The sequence below is a fragment of the Carassius auratus genome, chromosome 3, assembly GCF_003368295.1.
Source record: "Carassius auratus strain Wakin chromosome 3, ASM336829v1, whole genome shotgun sequence".
Lineage (NCBI taxonomy): Eukaryota > Metazoa > Chordata > Actinopteri > Cypriniformes > Cyprinidae > Carassius > Carassius auratus.
In genome coordinates, this window is record NC_039245.1 from 1,750,521 (window position 1) to 1,776,925 (window position 26,405).

Here is a 26,405-nt window from a genome sequence, read left to right on the forward strand (position 1 = left end):
CCGGTGTCTGTAATTTTTCTGCAATTTGCTGTGAGTAAAAACGGCTTTTAATGAGGTTTGGCTAACTTTGCTTGACCCACCCAAAACGATTAAAAAAAGAAATATATATATATATATATATATATATATATATATATATATATATATATATATATATATATATATATATATATTAATTAATTAATAAAAAAATAAGCCTACTAAAATTAAGTCCTAGGGAAAAAAAATAAAAACTCAAGTATTTGTATAATTCGTACACTGACGTCATTGAGCAAAAATTACTTTTACAAAATAGACTGATGATCCCAGTAGGTTTTCTAAAAACAGTTTCACATATGCAGCCTACAAGACAGCAGAGCAAGAATGAAATAAATAATATGAAAGAGAGACGCGCACGAAGAGGGAGAGAGCGAGAGCGAGAGAGAGAGAGTCACAACAGTTGGCAGCGTGACTGCTTGTCTCAAAGATGCCTCAGAGGTCTTTCTTACTCGAGTCACGTCTGTCTCCACGCGAATGGATCCACCTGCGAGCACCGGAGGAGTGACGCTGATTTCATATGTGTGAAGATCACACCTGTCACTGTCTCGTTGGGCCGGTGAGCAGAGGTGAGGTCAGCGCAACCGCTGCGCTTTCCTCGCTCCAGTCAAGGTTTTTCAAGTGTGTGAGCCACTTCTTACAGGACTATGAAGACCACTCGAAAATGCCGTGCTCTGCTGTCTGTGGGGTTAAATCTTCTAGCACTTTTATTCTCAACGACGGCGTTTATCACGACCTACTGGTGCGAAGGGACTCAGAGGGTCCCCAAACCCAACTGCAGTAAAGAAAGACGGCATAACTGTATTGACTATGGGGTGAACGAGACAGACCCGAGTAAAGTTTACTATAGCTGGGAAACTGGTGACGACCGATTTCTCTTTAGGCATTTTCACACGGGGATCTGGTACTCGTGTGAGGAGAATATCCATGGAGGAGGTGAGAGTTCGTTAAATCCGTTACATTTCAAATTTGAAAGCGAAGGCGTTCAGTGAGACTCGATAGATTTTATTGCTTATTTGTCTGAAATTATGTTTTTTTTTTTTTTTGGGGGGGGGGGGGGGGGGGGGGCTGTTTATGTCTCAAACTTTGATATAACATTCTCATTTTGTCCTCTATACTTTTAAATGAATCCATAAAAAACTGTAAATTAAAGAGTGCAGTTATTACGTGCTATCTACTTCACGCTACCGAGGCTTTTTGATTTACATTAAAAAATGTATATGAACGTTGGTAACACTTTGGGGATAAATTCTCACAATTAAAACTTCTAATTGTGCTGTTCATTAAGAGTATATCTGTATATCAGTAGGCTATATCTGTCAATTAATGTCCATTAGCATTCATTAACATTATCAAATTGTATATAATTAAATTATATAGAGGATTCTTGCACTGTGGGGAAAACTTCAACAGGTCGTGTGTAAAGCAGTGTGAATGTGTTGCGCAATGGATTTGAGTGGAATGACTGTGTGCCAGCAGCTTTGGAAACATCTGTCAGGATTGAGTTTTAAGGAAGTTGGTAAAGGCACCATTAGATAACCACATTCCCCAGGGAACACAGTAAAATAAGTAGCACATGGATAGCCTCATATTTTTAAAGGATACTCTCTCTAAAATGTTTTTTATTTTTATTTTTTTTTAATCAGGTTAGTTTTGTCACAAATTTTATGTTATATCATTGTGAATTATTGGCTAGCAAACATATATCAATATATTATCCTGCAAAAGGAATAGAATATGAAAGGAAAATGTCACTGTGTCTTTTGCTTCTACACGTTTAATTAAATCGGATTTCAGAATAATCTTTAAAACGGTTGCTTTAATATCCAAATAAACTATAGTGAAAAAAGAAGTGAAGAACTCTTTAACTAGTACATATAGTATGTGCTAGTAACATGTAAAAAAAAAAAACAAAAAAAAAAAACACCCCACTCTGTTTTCCAAAAGAACATGCGGAATGGACTTTAATATAATTGTATTGCTTACAAAAACCATACTATTTTAATCTTTTGGTTTTTAGGTCAAAGCAAAGTTTGACAAGAAAAAAAAAATAACTCAAAGGTTAATTCTGTAGATCATTTCATTATGACACTATGCACTACAAGGTCAACAGATAAATCCAGGTTACCAGGTTCAAAGTTGTATGTGATCAGTTCACTGGTCTCACAGACCCACTGACATAATGTCTTCCATACAGACATAGACAGAAAGTTTAGTATTGCATTCAATTTAATCCAACAGAATTTGTCAAGGGAGCGAGTGAAGGCCAATGTGTGTTACTCTGATGAGGATTAAGCTATGTGACTTAATGAGGTTTTTTTTCTTCTTCTTTTCTATTTTGGTCAGCATTGCTGTTGACATTCTCTTCTATCTAGTGATCAATGGGATTTATGATTAATCTGACAACGGCGTCAGACAAGCTTTGTGCTGAAAGCTCATCACACATCCACACAATCTTCGTGCAATGATTTATTCTAATCATTAACATAATATTCTAAACCTATAACATTTGTGCATGCAATGTCATCTTACAGACTCATCGGGGCATGAGTAGAAGAAATCAAGATAGTAAACCAAAGTCAAGATAGTTTGGACAACTGGTCAGTTGTCAGTTGCTTTTATACTTAACATCTTGGTGATGTTTTGAACCCTTTTTTTGTAAATACAGAAGCAGTTTAAATGCCTATATTGCAGAGGCATCAATAACTGCAAAGATTTATAAAGTGACTAAAATGTCCTAGAATTTGATAGTTGTCATGGTGGAGTGCACAGCCAAATTCATAGAGGGCTGAAAACATAGCGTGCTGATTAATAAATCATACTTAAAGATCTCTTCTCTTTGCCATTGCCTGATCACAGTACCACATGAAAATGCTAATGGCCATCAAATCATTCACTCTCATTACCAGTGCAATTACCCTCCACCAACCTCAGATAGCAGATTAAACTCATTACAGGTCTATCAAAAGCCAGGGGTCTTTATTCCTATGGAATATTGGAAGAACAGGAATTAACTGTATGAAGATGATTAGAGCTTTTATATCCATAATGAATGAGTCAGCCCATGTCATTCTGGTTCCTGCTGGGTAGGCATTGGGAAATGAACTGCTTATTCTTCTCAATATGTATGTGATACAATTGCATCACATTGTGCCTAAGAAAGTATTTAAATTGTAAAAGCATATCGATTTCTTGAATAACTTTAAAATGGCAGCTTTTCTTTTTAAGATTTAAAATAGCTCTATTCAAATGTGTGAGTGACCAGTTTACTAATGAGTCTGTATCCAAAAAGGGACTAAAATGAATCATGGTAGACATTCCATGTTATTGATATAAATGTATTTCTCCCGGGGCAGTGAGATTCCTTATTAAAACTGAGGAGAGGTTACCATGGGCCACTAATCTGCAATGAGAAAAGAAGTGCACTTAGAAGGTCCAGAATATGAAATCCAGAATATGACTCCCTAGCATGTTCAGTGGCACCCTAATATGTGATCAGTCACACTCTGTTTGATTTTTTCTTTACTTCTTCTGTCAATAGAGGGTATGTTTCTGTAAGGACCCACAAGTGGTATATAATTTCTTTTGATTTCAGATTGAACATTCAAAAATCTCATTCTTTCTGGCTGTTTGGCAGTGCAATTTATCTGCATTCATATGAGCTGCTTTAGTCAAGTTTTTAAATGCTACTTTAAAACTTGATTTCTTAAGGTATTAAAGCATTGAAAAGTTTGTGGGATCTGTAATGTAGACAATGCAGTACATAAAGTTTTGTTGAGTCTGACAAGCCTGAAATTATGAGTGTTGTGTCTGCAGACTTGCGCAGTAGTGCCAATATATTTATTACATTATTTGAACATTATTTGGCCACACTGTAAGAGAAATTTCAGCCATAAATAGACACGGAAAATAGAAATATGATAAACACAATAATTCCACATTAAATAGTTTGAAATGTTTTCTTTGCATACTTTAATATGTTGTTGTCTTCACATTATCATGTTACTTTGGATCATCTCTCACTTCTATTTGACCTCTGTCCTTTAGGCAAAGCTAAGCATCTTCTTTTATCCCATCCGCTGGCAAGTTTATTATTAAAACTTGCTGTTGCAGACTGAAGTTTTATGAAGAAATTGCCGCAAGTCTCAAATTATCCTCACCAGTTTAATTAAAAGTCCTATTTTAGAGAATGCACCAAAAACTCTGTTCTAGCCCAAAGACACAGGACAATCTTAATTACAACAGTTATTTTGGTTTACTTGTTTTATCGAGGAAAGTACAGACTCTCTACAGATTTATAGGATCACTGGTGATTAGTTACACGAAAAGCATGCTGTATACTATCAATTTAACACTACTTTAAGCAGTGTGAATAAATAAATTAATAATTAAATAAATGAGTGAGTGAGTATGTGTGTTTATCACAATCAAAAACATCTGACAGACACCGAAATAACTTCTAATAACACGAAGTAACACTAATGCCTATTTAACATTACAGGATTTTAAGTCCGATTTGCAAGTTAATGAGCTCTCCAGAAGGTTGGACTGTTATCGTGGGGAAATGAGGGGGTGATCTACTATGTGTGAATTACTTAACGATGCATCATAGAGACTCGTTGACGCATCATCAATGCCTTGCTGACGCCAAACAAATATCTAGCATGCCAACTCGACATCACGTGGTATCAGCCAGTGATGAGAGAGCTAGGCATGGGTTTAGGTCGTTTGAGGTCAGCGGAAGAAAAACAGCACCAGCAACACACGGCTTTAAGAGAAGTTTGGACACAAGAAATGGAGCAATTTTTTTCATTGCCCAAACAGCTTGCAGCACTAATTTCTTACCAATGGTAATTTTAAAATAAACAACTCCTGTTTCACTTGTTGTTTAGCATCATTCCCGTTCAACTTCTCACATGTATTTTCGTGACAAAACATGTTTTGGGGACAGGATAGAATCGTTGGGTGACAGAGTTGATGTCAGCTCCTGTAGTGTGTACTGTATCTGCATCCCAATGTGCCTACTTATACTAGGCCCTTAATGTATGTACTTTTTTGGTGAAGAAAAAGTCAACACATTTGAGTGTGTTGTAGCCAAGCCTGAATGATTACGGATTACAGTTACATTTATTTTGTAAGGCAAGGCAAGGCAAATTTATTTATATAGCATATTCCATACACATACTCATTCAATAAATGCACAGGTAAACAGATGGGTTTTGAGTCTGCATTTAAATGTGACTATTGTTTAAGCACATCTGATCTCTTCTGGAAAATGATTCCAACTGCGTGCGGCAATATAACTAAAAGCAGAATCCCCTTGTTTTGTGTGAACCCTTGGTAATTAAATTAAGTAGCCCTTACATGTAGTTACTCCCCAACACTGCCAATAAGTCATGTAGTGTGAACTAGCTTAAGGAACACAACAGTGCTTTATGTAGTTTTATATAGTGTGTAAACGTGATGTAAATATGAGATTCATTGTGCAGTGGAGAGAGCTTTGTTTATTATTATGGAACTTTATGAGATTGTGATGAATTAAGGTGAGTTACAGCTTTTAAAGATTATAAAGGGAGTTTGCATGTGATATTGATTTAATACAACAGTAAGTAAATGTAGAGTCCTGTCTTTAGACAAAAACTGAAGTGATGGATTGATCCAAGGGAAAGCAGACTGCTAAAGCTGTCTTATCACTGGAAAACAGCACTGTAAAGCTGAGCCCCCTGAATTTCAGTACGAAAAAAGAGCGTGTAGAGCACAGATGTTAACTCTTCGGTCGTCTTGTTTCTTTCCAGGTGAGAAATGCAGGAGTTTTATTGATCTGGCCCCAGCATCTGAGAGAGGTGAGTAATGGATGTCATTAAAGTGCCATTCAGCCGTGTTCGACAGCACACACCGAAACTTACAAATGACAGATCTCTTATGTCTGCCTTGGAGCATCCCTGCTTTTTTATTTGATGCATGCTACATATATGGTACGTTAGCTGATGTATGCATGTATGAGTGAATGTTCACATTCTCCAGGCCAATACAGGTTTAATACACTTTAAGTATGGCAACCCTTACGAAAAAGAAGTTTATTCAAGTGTGCTATTAGTATAATTATTTTAATCTAAAAATAGGAAAGTATGCTTAAAGTTTACTTTTTATGTACTTCTCAGAAATGGGCTTTATGTACTCCTCAGAATTATACTTAAAGCATTTACTTACATTTAAGTATACTTTCCTTTTACCCAGACAGCAATATAGTGTTGGCCCAGATCCGGTCCACATCTGGCCCACGTGAAATCCATTCGGGCCAGCTCTGGGCCGACACTGCTTGCTGTATGGGTTATATATATAAAAAATGTCTAAATATATTTTAGCTATACTTGTGCTCCTAGAATCTGTGTTTTCATTGTTATACGGTAGAGGGCGCTAATACACATCTTCTGTACAGAATTTAAAAAAAAACAAGTGAAGAAGAAAAAGAAACAAAAGATACTAACATGTAATCTAACACTATCATCTGACATGAAACAGCATCAAATCTGTGACTTCATGGAATAAAATGTTGACCAATGAAGAGGTAATAATTACAGCTTTTCAGCTTTTTGTTAAAAATGCTATTTATTTTTAATGAAACTTACCCACATTAAAGTGTTTTTAAAAAGAATGCATGAAGCTAGAATAAGATATTTTGTATGTTCAGATATTCATTTAACAAAATATATACAAAGTCAAACCTAAATAGTGACATAGTAGTATACTTAAAGTTCGATGTAAAGTACACTTAAAGAAAACTTTTGAGTATACTTGCAGTGTAAAACTATTAAACAATTAGTTTACTGAGACTATACTTCAAGATGTACAATGTATTTAATTAGTAAACTATTAGTTTACATAAAAGTTCACTTTTAGTATAATCGCAGTACAAACTACAAACTAGTTGTCTACTTAAAGTTTACTACTGTTATACTTAAAGTATAGCTAAAAGTATACTCTTATAGAATTTGGGCCAATTTAGTCCCAAGGAGTACTGAAACAGTACACTTACAAGTATACTTCTAGAACACTGATAATTGTATACTTGATTTAAGTATACATAAAGTATACTTAAAAAATACTTGAACTTTACTTAAATATAGTTAGTAAAATAAACTACTTTTTGGTAAGGGAAGCTGTGATTAAATTTTTTTTTATTATTGGAGTTAAGAGATTTCTTGGATCCTTTCCCCTTCTCCATTATTCCTTTACTTCTTTCCACTGTTCTATGACTAAAAAGTGTGTATAAATAAATAAATAAAAGACTGTGCTGCAATATCACTCTTTAGTAGTGGGTGAGGGTGTTTCTCCAGCAGCCACTTTTATGTGACTGGTTCATTTGTACATATTTCAACATTGTTTTTCTATAAAGGTCACATTTAAACTGGGGAAACCTTTTTCATTCTTTTCAAATACCTTTTATGTATAATTTATACTATTATTCTTGTCCCAGGCCAAGATTTTGGATATCCATAATAAATCAGGTTTTCACTTGATCTCAAACAAAGAAAAGACAAAGAAAATATCACTTGTGAATAGATTATTTTCAGTGCATAATTTTCAATCAGCCTAAACACAAAATATTTAGTAAAAATGACATTTCCTTCACAGAATGCTTTTAAACAATACATAATATGATATGTGACACTGTAAAAACTATTCTAATGTGCAACTTGTGTGTCCACTGTTAACATACAAAATAAACAGTAAGAGTGTGAACATTGATAACTTAATGCATTCCTTTACTAAAATCATTTTAATGGCATGCTTTATTCTTGATGTTTTCTTTGAGGTGACAAAGCCTTCACAGGGGAAATATCATTTAGAATTTTTTTTATTTTTTTGTTCAGGGGCCTACTGCATTATACATCTCGCCTTGAACAAATCTGAAGATGATACTCCGCAATCAAAAAGGAAAATGAATTTTGCTTGCAAATGACATCTGCCATGGTTTCAGGGGAGAACATTTGCAAGGCAAACTACACCATTCTCTGTTCTCTTTAGACCCTGTTTTTTATCTTTTAAGTCATGACTGACTCTCAAGGTCTCCAGTGATAATCACATTTGTTACAAAGGTGTTGATATTTGTGGAATCAGCCGAAGAGTGATGGTAGTGCATTTTGATTGAAGTGTTTTCAGATTCACCCTTCTATCTAAGTGTTGTCTTGTACAGAAGCTTGTTTGAAAAAATGTTTGTGCAAACATTAGAATGAGTAATTAATTTTATGTCTACCAAAAATGCTCAGGTCTGGCCGACACAAGATTTAGTGCTTCTATCTCTATCCTCTCTCAGTGACGCCACAGCTCAGACAAAATCAAGCCCTCAAACAGTGTTTTTCTCTGGGACTGCCTCAAGGAGTCCCAGAGAAAATTGACACATTGTTTATAGTTGCCTGTGAAAAATGTTGGGCGGCCTTTCAAAGGTACCACATTTTGTTTGAACTCTTGAAGACAAACAGACAATAATATTGTATAATGCCATCATATTTTAGGTTAAGATGCTTTAAACACTCACCACCTGCTTTTCTCTCTCAATGTCCATCATCTTTTATTCAGCACATGTTAGGGAAACATAATGCATTGAGAAACCCCAAATGAAGCCAGATTTCACTGTGGATAATTGGTAGCACTGGTGTTGCAGCACACTAGACTGTAAAATAAACCCTGAATTGTTCAAAGCAAGCAAAATAATGTTATGTTCTCCAACCAAAACAACACCATATCTCTACAGAGATCTCCTTTGAGGAAACTCTGAGGTGAATGGGAATTCTACTAATTAGAAGGAGCTGATTGCTGTTATGGAAACACCCTGGAGTTCGTCTGATGGATACAGTTAGATGTTTCCCTAATCTCTCAAAAATACGTTTATAAATAAAATTAAAGCTGCAAGCAGCATTGAAAGGGTCCTGGCACCCGGGCACACCACCACTCTGTATCTTTAGGAAAACAGTGAACAGTGGGTATGCTTTTAAAGTGGTAAATATAGGAAGAATATGTCAAAGTCATTTGTATATGTGCCAAACTTCCTGCTGCCACCTGGTGGCGCTATGACTATGACTGAATATTGGCATGTACAGTAGGTGTCTTCAGGCCAGGACTTTGGTGCAGACTGAACATGGTATGTTTGAGTTAGTGTAAAGCATGTCATATCCATATGTCATCGCCAACAGGTGATTTAAAACACAAGGGCAGCATTGCTTTTTAAATTGCAGCTAAGGAGAAAGTTAACTTCTAGTAATTACTCAGGAATGTTTATGCATTTCTTTACTCCTTTTCTGAGTATTCAACACCATTACACAGTCCAAATGCTTATTTTTTTTTTTTTTTTTTTTTGCTTTTTGCAGTAAAATATATTAAAATATATTATCATAAAAAATTTGAATTGTAATAATATTTCACAATCTTACAGTGTTTTTATTTTTATTTTTTATCAAATACATGTAGCCTTGGTGAGCATAAGAGACTACTTTCAAAAACATTTACAAATCTTACTGACCTCAAACAGTACTGAACTCAAGCTGCATGAACTCCACATGTTTGTGTAAAATGTGACAATCATATTCTCCAGCATTATTTGAGCTGATCCAAAGAGCATCTTGTACATCTGACCATCTGTATAAAGAGTTATATGATCAATTTTACAACTTAGCTTATTTGATTAGTTGCCTAGAAATAGTGCATAATATTTCATGGTTTAACATTTTGCATAATGTTAAACCTTTATTTTCAGATTTAAATTAGATTTGTAGTCTGTCTGTTTATGGAGCAGTAATAAGAGATGGATGCTCTTATCTCTAAGTGACCTTACGGTACTCAAAACACGCATCTGCTTATTGCCAACTGAACTCAGTGTAATGAAGAACGACTATGCAAAAATGTTTCCATTGCATGTCCATTTTAAATGCAATGGACGAGTGGTTAATTTCACACTCAAATCTGACAGTGTGAATAAAAGCGACAGAGAGAATTATGGAGCAACAGCAGAGCACTTTGCTCACCAGTGTGTGTTTGTGTGTGCGTTGCAGGTGTCCTTTGGCTGTCAGTTGTGTCTGAGGTGCTATACATCATGCTGTTGCTCGTTGGCTTCAGTCTGATGTGTCTGGAGCTTTTTCACTCCAGTAGCGTGATCGATGGACTCAAACTGAACGCCTTCGCCGCAGTCTTCACTGTGCTGTCAGGTAGGCCTCCACCCTTCTCCCCACCTCACACTTAGAGAAACTAATTGTGCATTACTTCATTACATTAATCCCCCATACAAAGACGTCTGTTCGGTCTGACCACAGTCACAAATGATGGTGACAATAGAAAGTTTTGGGCTTGTATAATTCATACAGCATCATCTGTAAATCCCTGCAGAACTTCAGCAGTCATTCAGAATTGGCCATTTTCAAGTTAGTGATTCGGTAATAGTGCTAGGAGATTTCTTAATTGATATTACATATAATATTACCTATCGTCGCTGTCGGGCAGAATCCTCACATCTCCAAAACCATAACTTTTAAGGAAATAAAAAAAAAAAAACTGCATATTCTTTTTAGATATTCAACATTGTATTGTTAAAGTTGGCATTATAACTTATATTGCTATCATATACTGTTGTATACCAACATTAACACAACATTTCCCCAAAATCATGTTTTATCGGAGATACAAGTTTTATGACTTGGGAGCAGGGAGACAAGAGTTTACGCTCTCATTGATAAGAATGATACGGACATAGACGTTGCTGCTGCAAGCAGTTTTGAAAGTTTGTAGTCACTTTGAGCCTTTTGACAGGAGACTTTCAGACTTTACGAGCTAATCAAAGACAATGATTGTGGTTAGAGACATCTTCCTAAACTCTATTTTAAATGTTAGAGCTATGAATGATGCAATACCAAAATAAAACGATAAACTGACTTGGCTGTCTAATAGGTGGAAATTAATCTGCACGCAAAATTGGCGATTGCGTGAACCTTTTGACAAGAGAAAAGGCTTCAATAGTTAACAAAAGCTAACGACTGTGGTTACATACATCTTCCTAAACTCTACTGTAAAGGCTTGAGAGCTATAAGTGAAAAATGCACATGCATAATAAGCCTAGATATTTGAAATACATCAATAACTGATATCATAGTGTAACATAGATAACATTGCCATCATATTGACTGTGTTAAAACTGCATCTCATATTAAGCTAGTGAAGTAAATTGTAATAAAAGCTGTGAAAGTCCTTTGGGATGACTTCCTTCAGGTCTTGAAGGTGTTTGAATTTCAGCTCTTTGATCTTCAGGTGGTGAGTTCCTCTAAGGACACAGACATGGTTGCTGCAAAAAAAAATTAAAAAATAATAATAAATGTCAAATGATCGTTTCCCTAAATTATACAATATGTTTACGTATGATAACGAGGCAAGAAGCCAGCTAGCTTGCTTAAATTGCTACTTGTTGAACTTGACGGCAAGCCTTGACATTGTAAGCTACAATCTGTTTTATCTGCAATGCACAGGGTTTAGTCCGCATTGCAGAGGATTGTTTTGCACTAAGTTCCAATCCTCAGATGAGCGCCAGAACTAGTGGGGGTCAGTATTTTATTTTTAAGCCCCCACGAAAATCATGTTAGCTATCTCACCAAACATGACGACAAAACCTATGCATAGTGGCTAACTATGTCAACGGCATGAATTTTTGTGCATTAAATTCATTATCCTCATCGGAAACAAAACCATGGAAGATTTCAATCAACAAGATAACTACCATCCAATGCTAGACCTAGCAGAAAGAAAAATCTAGCATCCTCAGAAATGACACATGACACCTCAGCACTACTATTACTTTGAGATAAAACTGTTATATATAATATATATAAACTGTTTTATATAATATAAATAAACTGTTATTATATAATTCATATAACTGAACAATGAATAACTATTGTTTTGAGGACAATTACCTCAAGGGGATGTGTTGCTCGACGAGGATGTGTTGCTCGACGAGGATTCGGTGGGACTCTCAGTCTTGATTATGCTGCGAAGCTCCCGCCGTGTGAAGAAGAGGCGGAGTTACAAGACTACTCAGACAGTTGAAGTGTCCCATGGAGTTACGAGATTTGCTCTCAAGCTATTCTTAAGACTTTAGATTGGTTAATAATTTGTAAAATTAGCATACCGTTGTGGGGACTGACCAATAGCATAGATTTATGAAAAACTATGACATTTACAAAATTTGGACATAGGAAGTTTCCGCCTGACAGCGACGATAATTGATTGATTGTTATTTGTTATAACTAGAATAATACTTTATGAGCAGAATAACCTACAACAAGCCACTTGATATACAAATGTACAATTTGTTGTTAATGTAACTGTTCTTTTAAGATTCAGTGGAATCCGTTAAATTCACACTTGAGACACACTGAGAACGAATTGATGTGGAGAAAACAGAGGTCTCCCCGGACTACATCTCTCTCTCCCTCTGCAGTCTAGTGCATCATGGGTAATGTCACACCCTCAGCTCGTTCCCTTAGCCCCAGTCACCATTGCCAGTCACCATCCACTCAATCTCCCATGCACCGCTCACGTGCACCGTCACCTGAATACTGATTACCTGCACCTGCACCAGCAATCACCACACCTTTAAATACTCACCTCACTCATTCACTCACCGGCTGGAATCAAGATTACATGGACGCTCTTTGGGGATCTTCTGCCTGCTTCTTGTGGACCGTATTGTGACTCTGTGGAGATTCAGATACAGCGATTAAGGGAAGTGACTCTTTGTTGTCAGGCCTAGCTTTGTACTTGAACTCACCTATTGATCAGTGCTTGAAGATTCACCGTCTGTGACCACACTTACCAGCTCTGTTGAAATCCTATGTTAATAAAGCTTCACGAAAGTACTTACCCGTCTTCTCCTCTCCTTGTGTGGATGTGACAGGATTCCAGCCCAGAAAACAGAACTTCATATCTCCCATGGATGTTAACGCTGCTGCTCAGGGAGCGGCTTCGGACCCGTTCACCGAAATGGTGACTGCTCTCCGCCAAGTATTACAGTCAGTTTCACCACCCACCGAAACTAGTGCTACCACCACCAACAGCACGCCCCTTGCACGTCCCGCGTGCTATGCGGGTGAACCGAGTGGCTGCAGTGGGTTTATTCTGCAGTGCTCACTGTTCATCAACGCAAATACCAGTAAATTCCCCAATGAGGCCACCAAAGTCGCCTTTATGATCTCTCTCCTCACCGGACGAGCGCTACAATGGGCAGAGGCCCTTTGGAACTCCCAGAGTCCGGTTCTATCCTCATTCGACGCCTTCGTCACCCACCTCCAGGAAGTGTTCGGGGTGGCTCTAACTCCTCTTTCAACCCATGATGAACTCTTAAATCTCCGCCAGGGAGCCACGGAAATACATGACTACACTCTCCGTTTCCGGACATTAGCCGCCACCAGTGGTTGGAACCAAACTGCCCTGCTAGCTGCATACCGTAAAGGTTTAAAGCCCCAGATCAGAAAGCAAATGGTCATTTACGACGATAATGTCAATCTCGAGGCGTTCATCAGAAAAACTATAAATGTTGCTCAACACCTCTCGGCCTGTGCCTCCCCGGCCTCATATACCATCTCTCCATCAGCCAGAACGCCCTCGCCCCAACGAGACCAGGAGGAACCCATTAACACCGACTCCTACCGCCTAGATGCCTCTGAACGGAGACGCCGCATTCAGCAGCGGCTATGTTTATACTGTGGCGAGGCCACTCACCTGATCCACGCCTGCCCGGTCCGTCCGCCTCGCCCAATGGTGAGTACAGTTTCCATTACCCCATCTGTATCTCACATACCTCATATCAGAGCCCAGATCACAATTAACTCACGCAATCTTTCCATCCATGTCCTGGTGGATTCCGGAGCCGCAAGCAACTTCGTCTCATCTCACTTCGTAACCAAGCACCGTATACCCATCGTCCAGAACGAGACCACTTACCGTATCACTACCATCCAAGGATCACCATTGGGCGGTGGCAAAATAACTAAAAGGACACACGAGCTGGAGCTCGTTCTGCCCCACGGACATCGGGAACAACTGGCCCTCCTCGTACTTCCTCGCGCTACTGTTGACGTCGTCCTGGGTAGGCCGTGGCTGGCCCAACATAACCCACAAATCAACTGGAGCACAGGGGAGATCCAGGCATGGGACCCGAGATGCCAGAGTCACATTCACCGTCCACCAGTCCAGAATTCACAGTCTGCGCCGCCGCACCTTCAATTGCACTCCACCTCCATGGGTAGACCTGCCCTTTACTCCTCCTACTCCGATGTGTTCAGCAAGGAACAAGCCACCCGATTACCACCACACCGGCCCTGGGACTGTTGTATCGACCTGCTGCCAGGTGCCAAGCTACCACATGGGAAAATATATCCACTCTCCCGTCCTGAGCAGGTGGCAATGGAGGAATACATCCAGGAGGCTCTCGATCAGGGGTTCATCAGGCCGTCCACATCTCCAGCTGCATCCAGTTTCTTCTTCGTCCCCAAAAAGGATGGCGGACTTCGACCATGCATCGACTACCGAGTGCTAAATGACGCCACCGTCAAGTTCGCCTACCCGTTACCACTCGTTCCGGCGGCTCTGGAGGAACTGCGGGAAGCCAAGGTGTTCACCAAACTCGACCTCCGCAGTGCCTACAATCTGATCCGTATCCGAGAGGGAGACGAGTGGAAGACTGCCTTCATCACCCCTGCCGGGCACTACGAATATCAGGTTATGCCCTATGGGCTTGCTAACAGTCCATCCATCTTCCAGAGTTTCATGAACGAAATATTCCGTGATTATCTCCACCAATTCGTCATTGTCTACATAGACGATATCCTGATCTACTCCCGGAACATAGAAGAACACCAAACCCATGTCCGCCACGTCTTACAACGACTCCGAGACCACCACCTCTACCTAAAAGCTGAGAAGTGTGAGTTTCACTGCACTACCGTCTCCTTCCTCGGATACGTGATCTCTGCGGAGGGAGTTCAGATGGAGTCAGCCAAGGTAGATGCTGTGGCCAACTGGGCGGAGCCCACAACGGTGAAAGAACTCCAACGTTTCCTTGGCTTTGCCAATTTCTATCGGCGCTTTATCAAGAACTACAGCCTGCACTCGGCTCCTCTAACATCCCTTCTAAAAGGAGGTCAACGCCGGCTGCGCTGGACACCCCAAGCTCGAGAGGCCTTCAGCCATCTTAAACACCTCTTCACCTCGGCACCCATTCTTCGACATCCTGACCCGTCCAAACCGTTCGTCGTAGAGGTTGATGCGGCCAATCACGGCATTGGAGCCGTGTTGTCTCAAAGGTCTGGTGAACCTTGCTCACTCCATCCGTGTGCGTACTTTTCTAAGAAACTCTCTCCTGCCGAATGCAATTATGGAATCGGAGACCGTGAGTTGTTGGCCATTAAACTCGCCCTTGAGGAGTGGCGGCACTGGCTAGAGGGAGCTCAGTTCCCATTCACTGTTGTCACCGACCACAAAAATCTCCAATATCTACAGAATGCCAAAAGACTCAATGCTCGTCAGGCTCGGTGGTCACTCTTCTTTGCTCGCTTTAATTTCCAGATCACGTATCAACCCGGTCACAAGAACACTAAAGCAGATGCCCTGTCCCGTATGTACTCACCAGATCTGGACACCAACAAGCCTGATTCAATTCTACCACCCTCCGTTTTCCTCGCGCCCATCCTCTGGCAGATCGACGAGGAAATTCGAGCCGCCACCCTCGAGGAGCCTGCACCTCCGGAGGTACCTACGGGTCTAATGTACGTGCCCACCAACCAGCGACTCCCCCTACTGGAAAGTACGCACACGTCACCTGGCTCAGGACACCCTGGCAGCAGGCGAACCCTCTCGCTCATCCAACAGAAGTACTGGTGGCCTAACATGGTTCGTGACGTTACCCGGTACATCCACGGATGCTCGGTCTGCGCCGTTACCACCACACCTCGTCAACTTCCCGTGGGTAAATTACAACCACTACCCATTCCTCGCCGACCCTGGACCCATCTGGGGGTGGATTTCGCCACTGACCTTCCCCCCTCAAGGGGGTACACTACCATTCTAGTTGTTGTTGATCGTTTTTCTAAATTCTGCAAACTAATCCCATTAAAGGGTCTTCCCACAGCGTTCGAGACCGCCGAAGCCCTCTTCACCAACGTGTTCCGGAATTATGGCACCCCAGAGGACATTGTCTCGGACAGAGGACCTCAGTTTGTCTCCAGGGTCTGGCGAGCGTTCTTCCAACTCCTCGGAACATCCGTCAGTTTATCTTCTGGATATCACCCTCAGACCAACGGCCAGACCGAGCGGAAGATTCAAGAGATCTCACGGTACCTCCGTACTTACTGCTCCCAACACCAGGATACCTGGAGCCAGTATCTGCTGTGGGCTGAGTATGCCCAAAACTCCCTTCGCCAAACCACTACAGGCTTAACCCCTTTTCAATGTGTTTTAGGCTATCAACCACCGCTGTTTCCCTGGTCTGGAGAAGTCTCTGAAGTGCCCGCGGTAGATCACTGGTTCCAGGAGAGCGAGAGGGTGTGGGACTCAGCTCACGTCCATCTCCAACGGGCAGTTCGGAGGCATACAGAGGCCGCTAACCGACGCAGATCGCCTAATCCCGTCTATCTACCTGGAGACAAGGTTTGGCTCTCCACTCGGGATATCCGCCTCCGACTGCCCTGCAAAAAGCTGAGTCCCCGCTACATAGGGCCGTTCACCATCCATTCTCAGATAAATCCCGTCACCTACCGCCTGGACCTACCACCACACTACCGGATCTCACCCACGTTTCACGTCTCACTGCTAAAACGTCACACTGATCCAGTTTCTCCTTCCTCCACAGAACCAGAACCGCCTCCCCCTCCAGACCAACCCGAAATCCTCGGAGACAACATCTACCAGGTCCAAGAGATCCTCGACTCCCGGCGGCGGAACGGCCACCTGGAATACCTCATAGATTGGGAAGGGTTCGGTCCCGAGGAGAGGTCGTGGGTACCACGCAATGACATCCTGGATCCGGCTCTCCTCGAAGATTTCCACCGACAACACCCGGACCGCCCGGCTCCCAGAGGTCGTGGTCGTCCCCGTCGCCGCTCTAGGATGCCTGGAGTCACCCGTGGGGCGGGGGGTAGTGTCACACCCTCAGCTCGTTCCCTTAGCCCCAGTCACCATTGCCAGTCACCATCCACTCAATCTCCCATGCACCGCTCACGTGCACCGTCACCTGAATACTGATTACCTGCACCTGCACCAGCAATCACCACACCTTTAAATACTCACCTCACTCATTCACTCACCGGCTGGAATCAAGATTACATGGACGCTCTTTGGGGATCTTCTGCCTGCTTCTTGTGGACCGTATTGTGACTCTGTGGAGATTCAGATACAGCGATTAAGGGAAGTGACTCTTTGTTGTCAGGCCTAGCTTTGTACTTGAACTCACCTATTGATCAGTGCTTGAAGATTCACCGTCTGTGACCACACTTACCAGCTCTGTTGAAATCCTATGTTAATAAAGCTTCACGAAAGTACTTACCCGTCTTCTCCTCTCCTTGTGTGGATGTGACAGGTAAACCTCAGCATTTAGAAAGCCAGAACAGCTGCTGCTTTTTGAATTTCTGATTATTTGATTTGCTGAATACCCAACAGTCTTGTTCATTTGGGGCCTTAATGCTTTTTAATTCCAACTGCAGCTGAGAGAGAGAGAGAGAGAGAGAGAGAAATCACCCATCCAGAGATAAGTCTTCGCATGGATAGCTGACAGAGGTTAAACACAAGTTACGATAAATTAAATAGGTTTTGAAATTTTCAAAAGAAGAAAAAAAAATATTCCCATATCTTTAGTTGTAGACATCACAGTCTGTCAGTCTATTCAAACTATTTTAAAAATGTTGTGCAAATTTATCCATCACAGATTAGGCACATGCCAAAATGGACAGCTGTATGGTAGACCCTAAATCCTCAAACACCATGAACAAACCTATTTAAGCCACCAGAAAATATGACTAATGTTACATTAAAAAGTAAAAACTAATTTATATAGATGACTTTCAATTAATTTGAAAAGCATTTTTGTTGCTCTCAACAAATAATTTGACGTAAAATCTGAGCTATCAGGCACAACCAGTTGAAAAAATTAAAGGAAAATAGAGGAAATTATGTTAAAAGAAAAAGAATAATAATTATTTAACAGAGTGATATATTTGTCAGTAGAGTAACAAGTTGTATTTAAAGTAACAATAAAAAAGCAAATGTTATGCAAGTTAGGATTTACAGTTAACACATTATTCATCCCTCAACAGTGATGTTTCTGAGCCCTTGACCATAGATACATGAGACACACTGATCCTACTGTTTGTGATTGTGAACAGGTTCTACCTGCACATAATGCTGGGATTTTATATTGTAATCCAAAGGATCAAAAGTTAATAACAGTGTTTGTCAGAGAGAAAATCTGTAAATCTGTATTGTAAGTGCTTATATCATCTTTATGATTGTGTACGCAGTTCCATAAATATACAAACACGTCCATAAACTGGTCCTAATTTACTCACCCTCATTTCAAATCCATGCTGCTTTTCTGTGGAAAACAAAAGGGGATTTTTTTTTAAACGTTCTCATAGTTCATTTCCATACTGGATAATTGAGTCAGGAATGGGAAGTCAGTCTCAGAAGTTCAGAAGCTGACTGCTGTGCAATGTTCCCCAGTAAAAAAAAGTAAGTCAAACAGGTTTGGAACGACATGAGGATGAGTAAATAATGACAAAATAATTTCTATCCAATGAGCTACAACGGTATGAGAAATTACCAATTGCGTGTGTGAATTCCTCACCAGGTCTTCTAGGAATGGTGGCTCATATGATGTACACACAAGTTTTCCAGATCACAGTCAGTTTGGGACCAGAGGACTGGAGGCCTCACACATGGGACTATGGCTGGTCTTTCTGGTAAGCGTCTTTGATACTTCCAATCACATTTGCATCAACAGCCTAAACTTGATGGAAATAATGATTAAAAAAATAATGCTTATATTCAGAAAGGACATTGAATTAAAACAAAAGATCACCATAATCCAAAACTCCGTATTTTGAGTCATTTGAAGTCAGATGTGATAGGTTTGAATGTGGATGTTTTATTGAAAATTCACTTTACATTTGTTCTTGCTCAGGTGGTGAAAAGCAGCGACATCTGATTCATGACTAAACCCTATATATTTTGAAACTGTATATTTTCACCCTTAGTAGTTCCTGATCAGTAATTGAATGGATTTCTCTAGAGCAGTAGCTCCAAGTCCCATCGTAGTACTTGGTGCTTTTACTTTCATCCTGTGTTATTTAACTGACAAAGGCAAAGAGGCAAGGCATTCTCAGAAGTCACAAATGTGCGTGTGTGGTCCTCATTCTGCGACAAATGAGTCTGGCTCTTGCAGACCCTTCTCATTTCAGTTTCACTTTCTCTAATATAAGTGCTCTCTTTCCAACAGAACTGACAACATAACATAACCTTCAGAATGGTTCCCTCAGTTTCTGTCTGTACTGTGAGGCCACATTGACCCAAATATATATATTTATTTATTTATTTATGAAAGAAGTGTCCACTCACCAAGGCTGCATGTATTTGTTCAAAATACAATAAAAACTGTTATAATATGAAATATTATTACAATTATTATTACAATTATACCTGTTTTCTATTGGAATATATTTAATATGTAATTTATTCCTCTGAATAAGGATAGAAAGAAGAAAGATATTGCAGGTTAAAAACCTGGATTGGATTCCAAACGGTTTGATTGCTAAATTTGATACAAAAGTGGTATCAGTAGACCGTGACCAAGAGTGCCTCTTGGTAAAAATCCAGTTACTGAAATATAAAGTTAGAAGTGATTTAACTGCCTTTATAAAAATGTAAAAAGTCTTACGGTAAATAGAATCTTTATCATTGGTGCTTTATGTTGTGTGTCAGCTGTACTGCACAGTTAATTTTTTTGGGACCATGCCTGTCTGTTGGACCAGAGAAGGAATGGCTCTTCTGGATCTCCCAGCAAATTATTTGTTTAATTTTGGCACTTAGATGTAAGAGACATGCATTGGGGTTCTGACAGGCATGAATATGGTATTTACATTGGCTGAATTACCACAGATGTTTGCCTGGCATCCATTAGTCTAGGCCAAAATTGCTTCATTTGTCCTCTTGCCATCTGGCCAATTTCTTGTTTGTTTTTTTACCCTCCCCCTCTATTTCTGTTCTATCTTTACAATCTTGCTGTATGGTAAGATCCTGAAAATGAAAGAGTAATTGAAGTTTTAGCTTCAAGGTTTAATTTCCCCAGTTTACACGTACAAATACTGAACTCTCATGGTTTTTGATTGGACACTTATTGAGTAATGCAACTTTTGTACTCCAGATAAATGCAAATAAAGATAAAACTTGTTTTCAGAACATAGATAATGATTGGACATGGCAAAAAGTTTATAGCAAGAAAATAATTATTTCAGAAAAACCTAAAATCTCAATCAAGTAATATTATGCATTACTATATGCATATTAGGTATTCATTGTCCATATTATTAGTGTCTCATTCTGGAATGAAATTATGTTTTTTTTTTTTACGAATTTGTTAAAATAATTAATTGTTTTCGTGTTCTTTCTGAAGTGTATGACTGTGTTTCTGCTTCTGGTTATTCATAAAGGGTTAGTTCACCCAAAATTCAAAATTATGTCATTAATAACTCACCCTCATGTCGTTCCAAACCCGTAAGACTTCAGTTTATCCTCCACCTTACCTCCGTTTTATGAACGGAAGAACGGAAGATACGTGCGGGTTTGATTACTACATACGTTGAATCGCGTGTCGTAGTAAAACCAGTGTCAAAATAAAAGTTTTTATTTTTATTTTCATTTTTACATAAAGGCATTGTGCTAGAAATGATACTATTATTTAGTAGAATGTATGTGATACTGCTACTACTGTTGAAAAAATTTATAAAACTTATTTTTAAAGAAATAAATCACACAATATTTCTTCCAAGTTAAATTTTAATAGCAAATCCCCTTTATTTATCTACATTTCATTAATTAAAATAAAAATAAAAATCGGGTTAAACATGTTTACTGTTTTTCTTAATTATATTACTTGTAGAAAAACTTTAAACATAATTATAAATACGTATAAAGAATGCCATTGGTTTTATTTTTAGTGATACATTTTTTTTCTTTTGTTAATTAGAATATTTTTGTGTTTTGCTTTGGAACCGAAATCGGTATCGAGAACCGTGGATTTTCACACAAAATGTTGGTACCGTGACAACACTATCGTGATCCATCTTAGTTTGTCTAATGAAGTGGTTCAGTGACATGTATGAAAGTACACAGGTTACATCATAATTTAAACAGAGTAGATTTTAATGAACAGTAAAATAAAGACAGAATACAGTAAAATTCTAGGCTGGCACTGTAACTTATTGTAACATATTGACAAACAGCTAAACAAAAGCAGAGTGCTGTAACTCAATTTGAGTGCTCCAAAATAGTCAAAGAGCGGTAACCAATGCTTCCTTGCTTTGTGCTGGGCTTTTCTAAGTTACTGTAAACACATTTTCGACCAAATACAAAGTTAAGACCTTTATCCTTTGCATGCCAGAAATGTGGCTTGTCTGGGAGGGTTTCAAGAAAAAAGCCGCTCCTCAAGAAAGGCCACATGCAGTCAGACTGAGCTTTCCCAAAACATACCTTGAAGATTCTGAGGCAGATGAGTCTAAAATGTAATTATTTGGCCTCAACACCAAACGATTTGTCTGACGGAAATCCAAAACAGCTCACCATTGCACATAACAGCATTCCTACAGTAGAGCATGGAGGTGTTAATATCCTGTTCTGGGGGTGTTTCTCTGCAGCAGGGACTGCAGCACTTGTCAGGACAGAAAGAAAAATGGATGGGTTTAAAATACCATCAAATTCTAGAGTAAAATCTGCTGAATCTTCCAGAAAGTTGTCAATGGGAAAAGGTTTAACTTCCAAAATGACAATGACCCAAAGCACACAGCAAAACTAAGCACATTGACTTGTTTGGTGTCGCGTCATAGCTGTGTGGGCGGAGTCGGCGTGGTGGAAAACAGTCCATTCCCCCTTATGGGAAAAGCATGGTGTAGACTCAGAATGGCCTACATAAAATAATTTCTGCTGCTTGACAGTGCAACATATGAATAAAAACTGAGCCGTATTAGATCGAAATGTCCGTGCGGTATCTGTGACTGGACAAACGACCCAATGGAATGAACAAAAGTGTCGTTTCCAGACATTTTCTGTTACCTAATGGAGCAAGAGCCCGCCTACTACAAGCCTAAACGAGAACGAGACGGCTTGTGAAAAGTAAACATTTGACATTTTGTTTTGCTTAATTTTAATAAAGTTATAAAGACTTGAGTAAAAGCCTTTCGTACTTTATTATTGATATATTACAAATATTTGTAACAATGACAAAACAGGTCCACTGAAGTGCCTTGAAATGCGCATCTGTGTGGTGTGTGCTGCGGCTGCCTAATCAAATACATGCCTTAAAATAAATATATAACATGAAGATATGAATATAAAATAACAAAAAACATGGTTATTGGTTACTAGATAAACTACTATTGGCTACTATGTTTAAAAACAACGTTTTGCTACACTAACCATAGTTTAACCATGGTATTTGTAGTAAAACTGTGGTTATATGCTATTGGTAATAAAAACGCCCCCCCAAAAAGGCTACTTTACATTTACTATAGTAATACCATTGCTAATTTTCATAAGGGATTGTGTATAATTAGACAAAATAAATGTTTTAATAGATTATGAAATCACAAAATATCAGGGAGATATTTATTTGATTGTGATGCGAAGGAGTGTTACTGTAAGCTGTGCTGGGGGACAGGACTAATGACAGATCACTGCAGAGTAGTGTAGCCTATCTGTGCTGCCTGCTCAGTTTGTCTGTTTATCAGTCATACATCTTCAGATCAGTTTTGTTTTTACTTATTAGAGGTACAGAACGCCACAAAGCAAATTTTTGGCATTACACAAAGCAAAATCAATCGAAATCTTCACAAATAGTAAAGATAAAGCACCTAACAAGGTCTCTGCGCGTTAATTTGAATGGTTTGTTTTCCCCCACGGCATAAACACATAGGACGTTTTTGTGAGCATTCCCACCAATGCCGAACAAGTCAATAGGTGAATGTCCTTGCATGATCTAGTCAGAGTCCAGACTGAACACATGTGTGTGTGTGTGTGTGTGTGTGTGTATTTACATTATTTGACAATGTGCTATGGTAAAAAAAAAAAAAAAAAAAAAGAAATAAACAGATAGTAAAATCTCATTAACATTTTTTCATGTGTATGTTCCACAGTATGGCCTGGGGCTCATTTACCTGTTGCATGGCTGCCTCTGTAACCACTCTCAACTCCTATACAAAAACGGTGATCGAGTTCCGGCACAAACGGAAGCTATTTGAACAAGGCCTGCGTGAGGAGCAAACCTTTCTGGACCCAGAGGCCTTCCATTACTTCCGTGACAGGTCCGTCCAGTCCATTTCCAGCTCTGTAGATGTTTACCCAAGTCACGGAAGCAGCCATGGGAGCAGTCGTGGGAAAATGCGCTCCCCGCCGGCTCCGATGGATCAGAGCGACAACACAGAGTCTCTGGGAGAAGAGCAGTGCTGAGAGGACGTTTACTTGGTACTGCACTGGTGGCCTTGCTCGGACCGGAGGAATACTGAATACTGAAGAACTGGGTTGCGAGGGGTTGAAATGTTAAATTCCCTTTTTAATACGTATTATAATGGTGAAAATGGACATGAGAAGCAGTACTGAATGAGGTGTGCAGGAGCCTTAGCGAAGATAAAAATAAGTTATTGTAAATAAAATCATTTGGAAAAGGAATGTTTTTATTTTTTGCCACACTGGCAGGTGGGAAAACCAAACGACTTACACTGCCATGAAGACTGAGTGGTGCACGCTGCTAAAACCGTATCAAAGCATCTGTCTGTCCTTCGCCCTGATAGCTAGACATGCTCCTGAGTATTTACTGGTCTTACGCAGTACATGAAATGCCCTCCTCCTTTGGTAAGATCTGCTTGAATATGCCTTCATGTCACAAACAGCAGAGTAGAGTACCATTTAAATCTGATCTTCAATACTGCTGCAGCTGAACACAGGAGAAGCACAGCACATTTCAGTTGCAACATCCACTAGGTATACGAGGTTACTGCCACTTGGATTTTTGCCTATATCTGTCTTTTGTCATGCATTACTGGCTTGATTAGCAACAGTCAGTGACAAGATTATAAACCCTGGCCCCAAATCATTTTTTATTTATTTTTGTGAACATGTTATTAATATACATACAGTACAATGAACGGAGTTATATTTATGAATGAATGTCATAAATTGTATATTTATATATGTACGCAATAGAATCCTGTCTTTTTCATTTGAAAAAAAGAGGTACAAAATTGTCATCTTGAATATTTTTCAAGTTTGTTTTTAGACTAGATATAGGAAACTAAACACAACTGTTCTTTATTCTTTAGAAACACATTGAATAATTGTATACCGCCACACAAAAATGAAGTGTTTAGTTTTGTGGGGAAAAAACACAAACAATGTTTCATTCTGTATAAATAATAGAAGCCTCTTACTTTTTCAACTTATTTCATATCTTGAATATGTGCCATTTTATTTATTTATTTATTTTTTTTCCCATTGTTACTTGCGTACATTCAATTTATTGCAATGAAGAATTTAATATTGTAATGAAGAGGTACACACATACCTGACTAAAAGAAGACATCCTGCATTTGCTATTTGTTATAGGCAATGCTATTTTTACCCCTACACATCTGGAGCTCAACAGCATGTCTGTGAGCACAGTCGTTCTCTGTGAATCTTTTCTGCGAGTTCAGGATTTATGCTATTCAAGCTATTGAATTACGCAGTATTTACTAGAAGCCATAAAACTGCTTGCTGTTGCAAGTGCTTGCATGGTTTAGAACTTGCCTTCAGCACAAGCCCAGATAAAACCGACAGTCAAATTAAAAAGGATTGATTTTGCAGTGTGTAAGCTAGCAGATAAAGCTTATGCAAATGCAATGCTCTTTAACACTCATTTAATTGTGTGAAATTAGACAGACAGTGAGTGCACTTCCATTCATTTGTGCTTCATTTTCCCATCTTCATACATTATCAATACATATGCAAGCCTATTTTTTTCCCCCATTGCATCTACTACAGTCAGTTACTGCGTCCAAATATACATAGTTGACTTGCTTTAGAACTTTCAAGGAATTATAATAGTACATTGAAATTGCCACTTGATCAAAAATAATGTTTGTAATAATAACTTTTGAGTCATTCAATACTTATCCTGTACTGTTTATTAAAGAAATTATATTAAGACGTGTAGTAATAATTTACACACATACACTACACTTCTGCATACCTACAGCATGTGCTTCTCCAACATTTGAGAAGTTCTTCTTGAAAGTCTTTACAGATGGTAAAACATACTGTGCGGTCAAACTGTGAGTCTGAATTAGTAACAGTACAGAGTCAAGCTTCTGCTTTGATTTTCTAATGCAGTCTCTTCTAGGATTCCCATTGTGATACCATACAAAGAAAAAGCCCTGCATGTTTACTAAGAGCACTTAATGAATGCTTTCTATAATCATCACATATTCAAGACAAAAATAACGTCTTGAAAATGCGCTCTGCTGGTCCATAGTGCGTTCATAAGCACGTTCTTAAGTGAAGTACTTCCTCTAGTGGGTGAAATCTACAGGCAAGAATCTATAGTGTGCTTTTCAATGCTGGGCCATTGAAGGCGTGCTGCATAGTGACACACATCTGGCAAAATCGGCTGACATCCATCCATCCTCTTATTCATCCCTCATCCATCATTTTTTGTTTTGGCTGGGTTTTTCTTGCCATCTGCCTCAAGTACACTGTGATGCTTCAGATCCACTTTTTCAGATTATTTTACATATTATTGCTCCTTAACTAGACCGCTGACCTTTGGATGACCCTTGTATTATTGGACATAGATTATCGGTACCTAGAGTGAAAAGCAATTACATCTATCTCCATATGGCACAAGGGATTCACAGCAGACCACAGAGTGATCTGAATTAACACTACATTGCTCTGCCATTGAGAGGGGCCGGTTCAGTGATGGAAAAGAGCTTCCTTTCACATTCGGTTTTTCAAAGCAAACAATACAAAGCTGCTTTCATTACGTTTCACAGGAAGGGTCACATGCTACAAGCTCAATTTCAGCCCTGGAGATG

General features: G+C 39.2%; 1 protein-coding gene across 1 annotated transcript; it reads left to right on the forward strand.

Moving 5' to 3' along the window:
• Positions 1–439: 439 nt before the first annotated feature.
• LOC113042950 (germ cell-specific gene 1-like protein) lies at positions 440–24,479 on the forward strand. Its single transcript, XM_026201980.1, has 5 exons — positions 440–972; positions 5,832–5,879; positions 10,086–10,238; positions 18,917–19,028; positions 23,472–24,479. Exons 1-5 carry the CDS (start codon positions 684–686, stop codon positions 23,782–23,784), a joined length of 915 nt encoding a protein of 304 aa, XP_026057765.1. The 5' UTR covers positions 440–683; the 3' UTR covers positions 23,785–24,479.
• Positions 24,480–26,405: the final 1,926 nt, after the last annotated feature.

Excerpts from the sequence above, each read along its gene's own strand:
- LOC113042950 (XM_026201980.1), top strand. The coding sequence starts at position 684 with ATGAAGACCACTCGAAAATGCCGTGCTCTGCTGTCTGTGGGGTTAAAT. Across the intron at positions 10,239-18,916 it reads AGTCTTCACTGTGCTGTCAG|GTCTTCTAGGAATGGTGGCT; the intron begins GTAGGCCTCCAC and ends ATTCCTCACCAG. Across the intron at positions 19,029-23,471 it reads GACTATGGCTGGTCTTTCTG|TATGGCCTGGGGCTCATTTA; the intron begins GTAAGCGTCTTT and ends TATGTTCCACAG.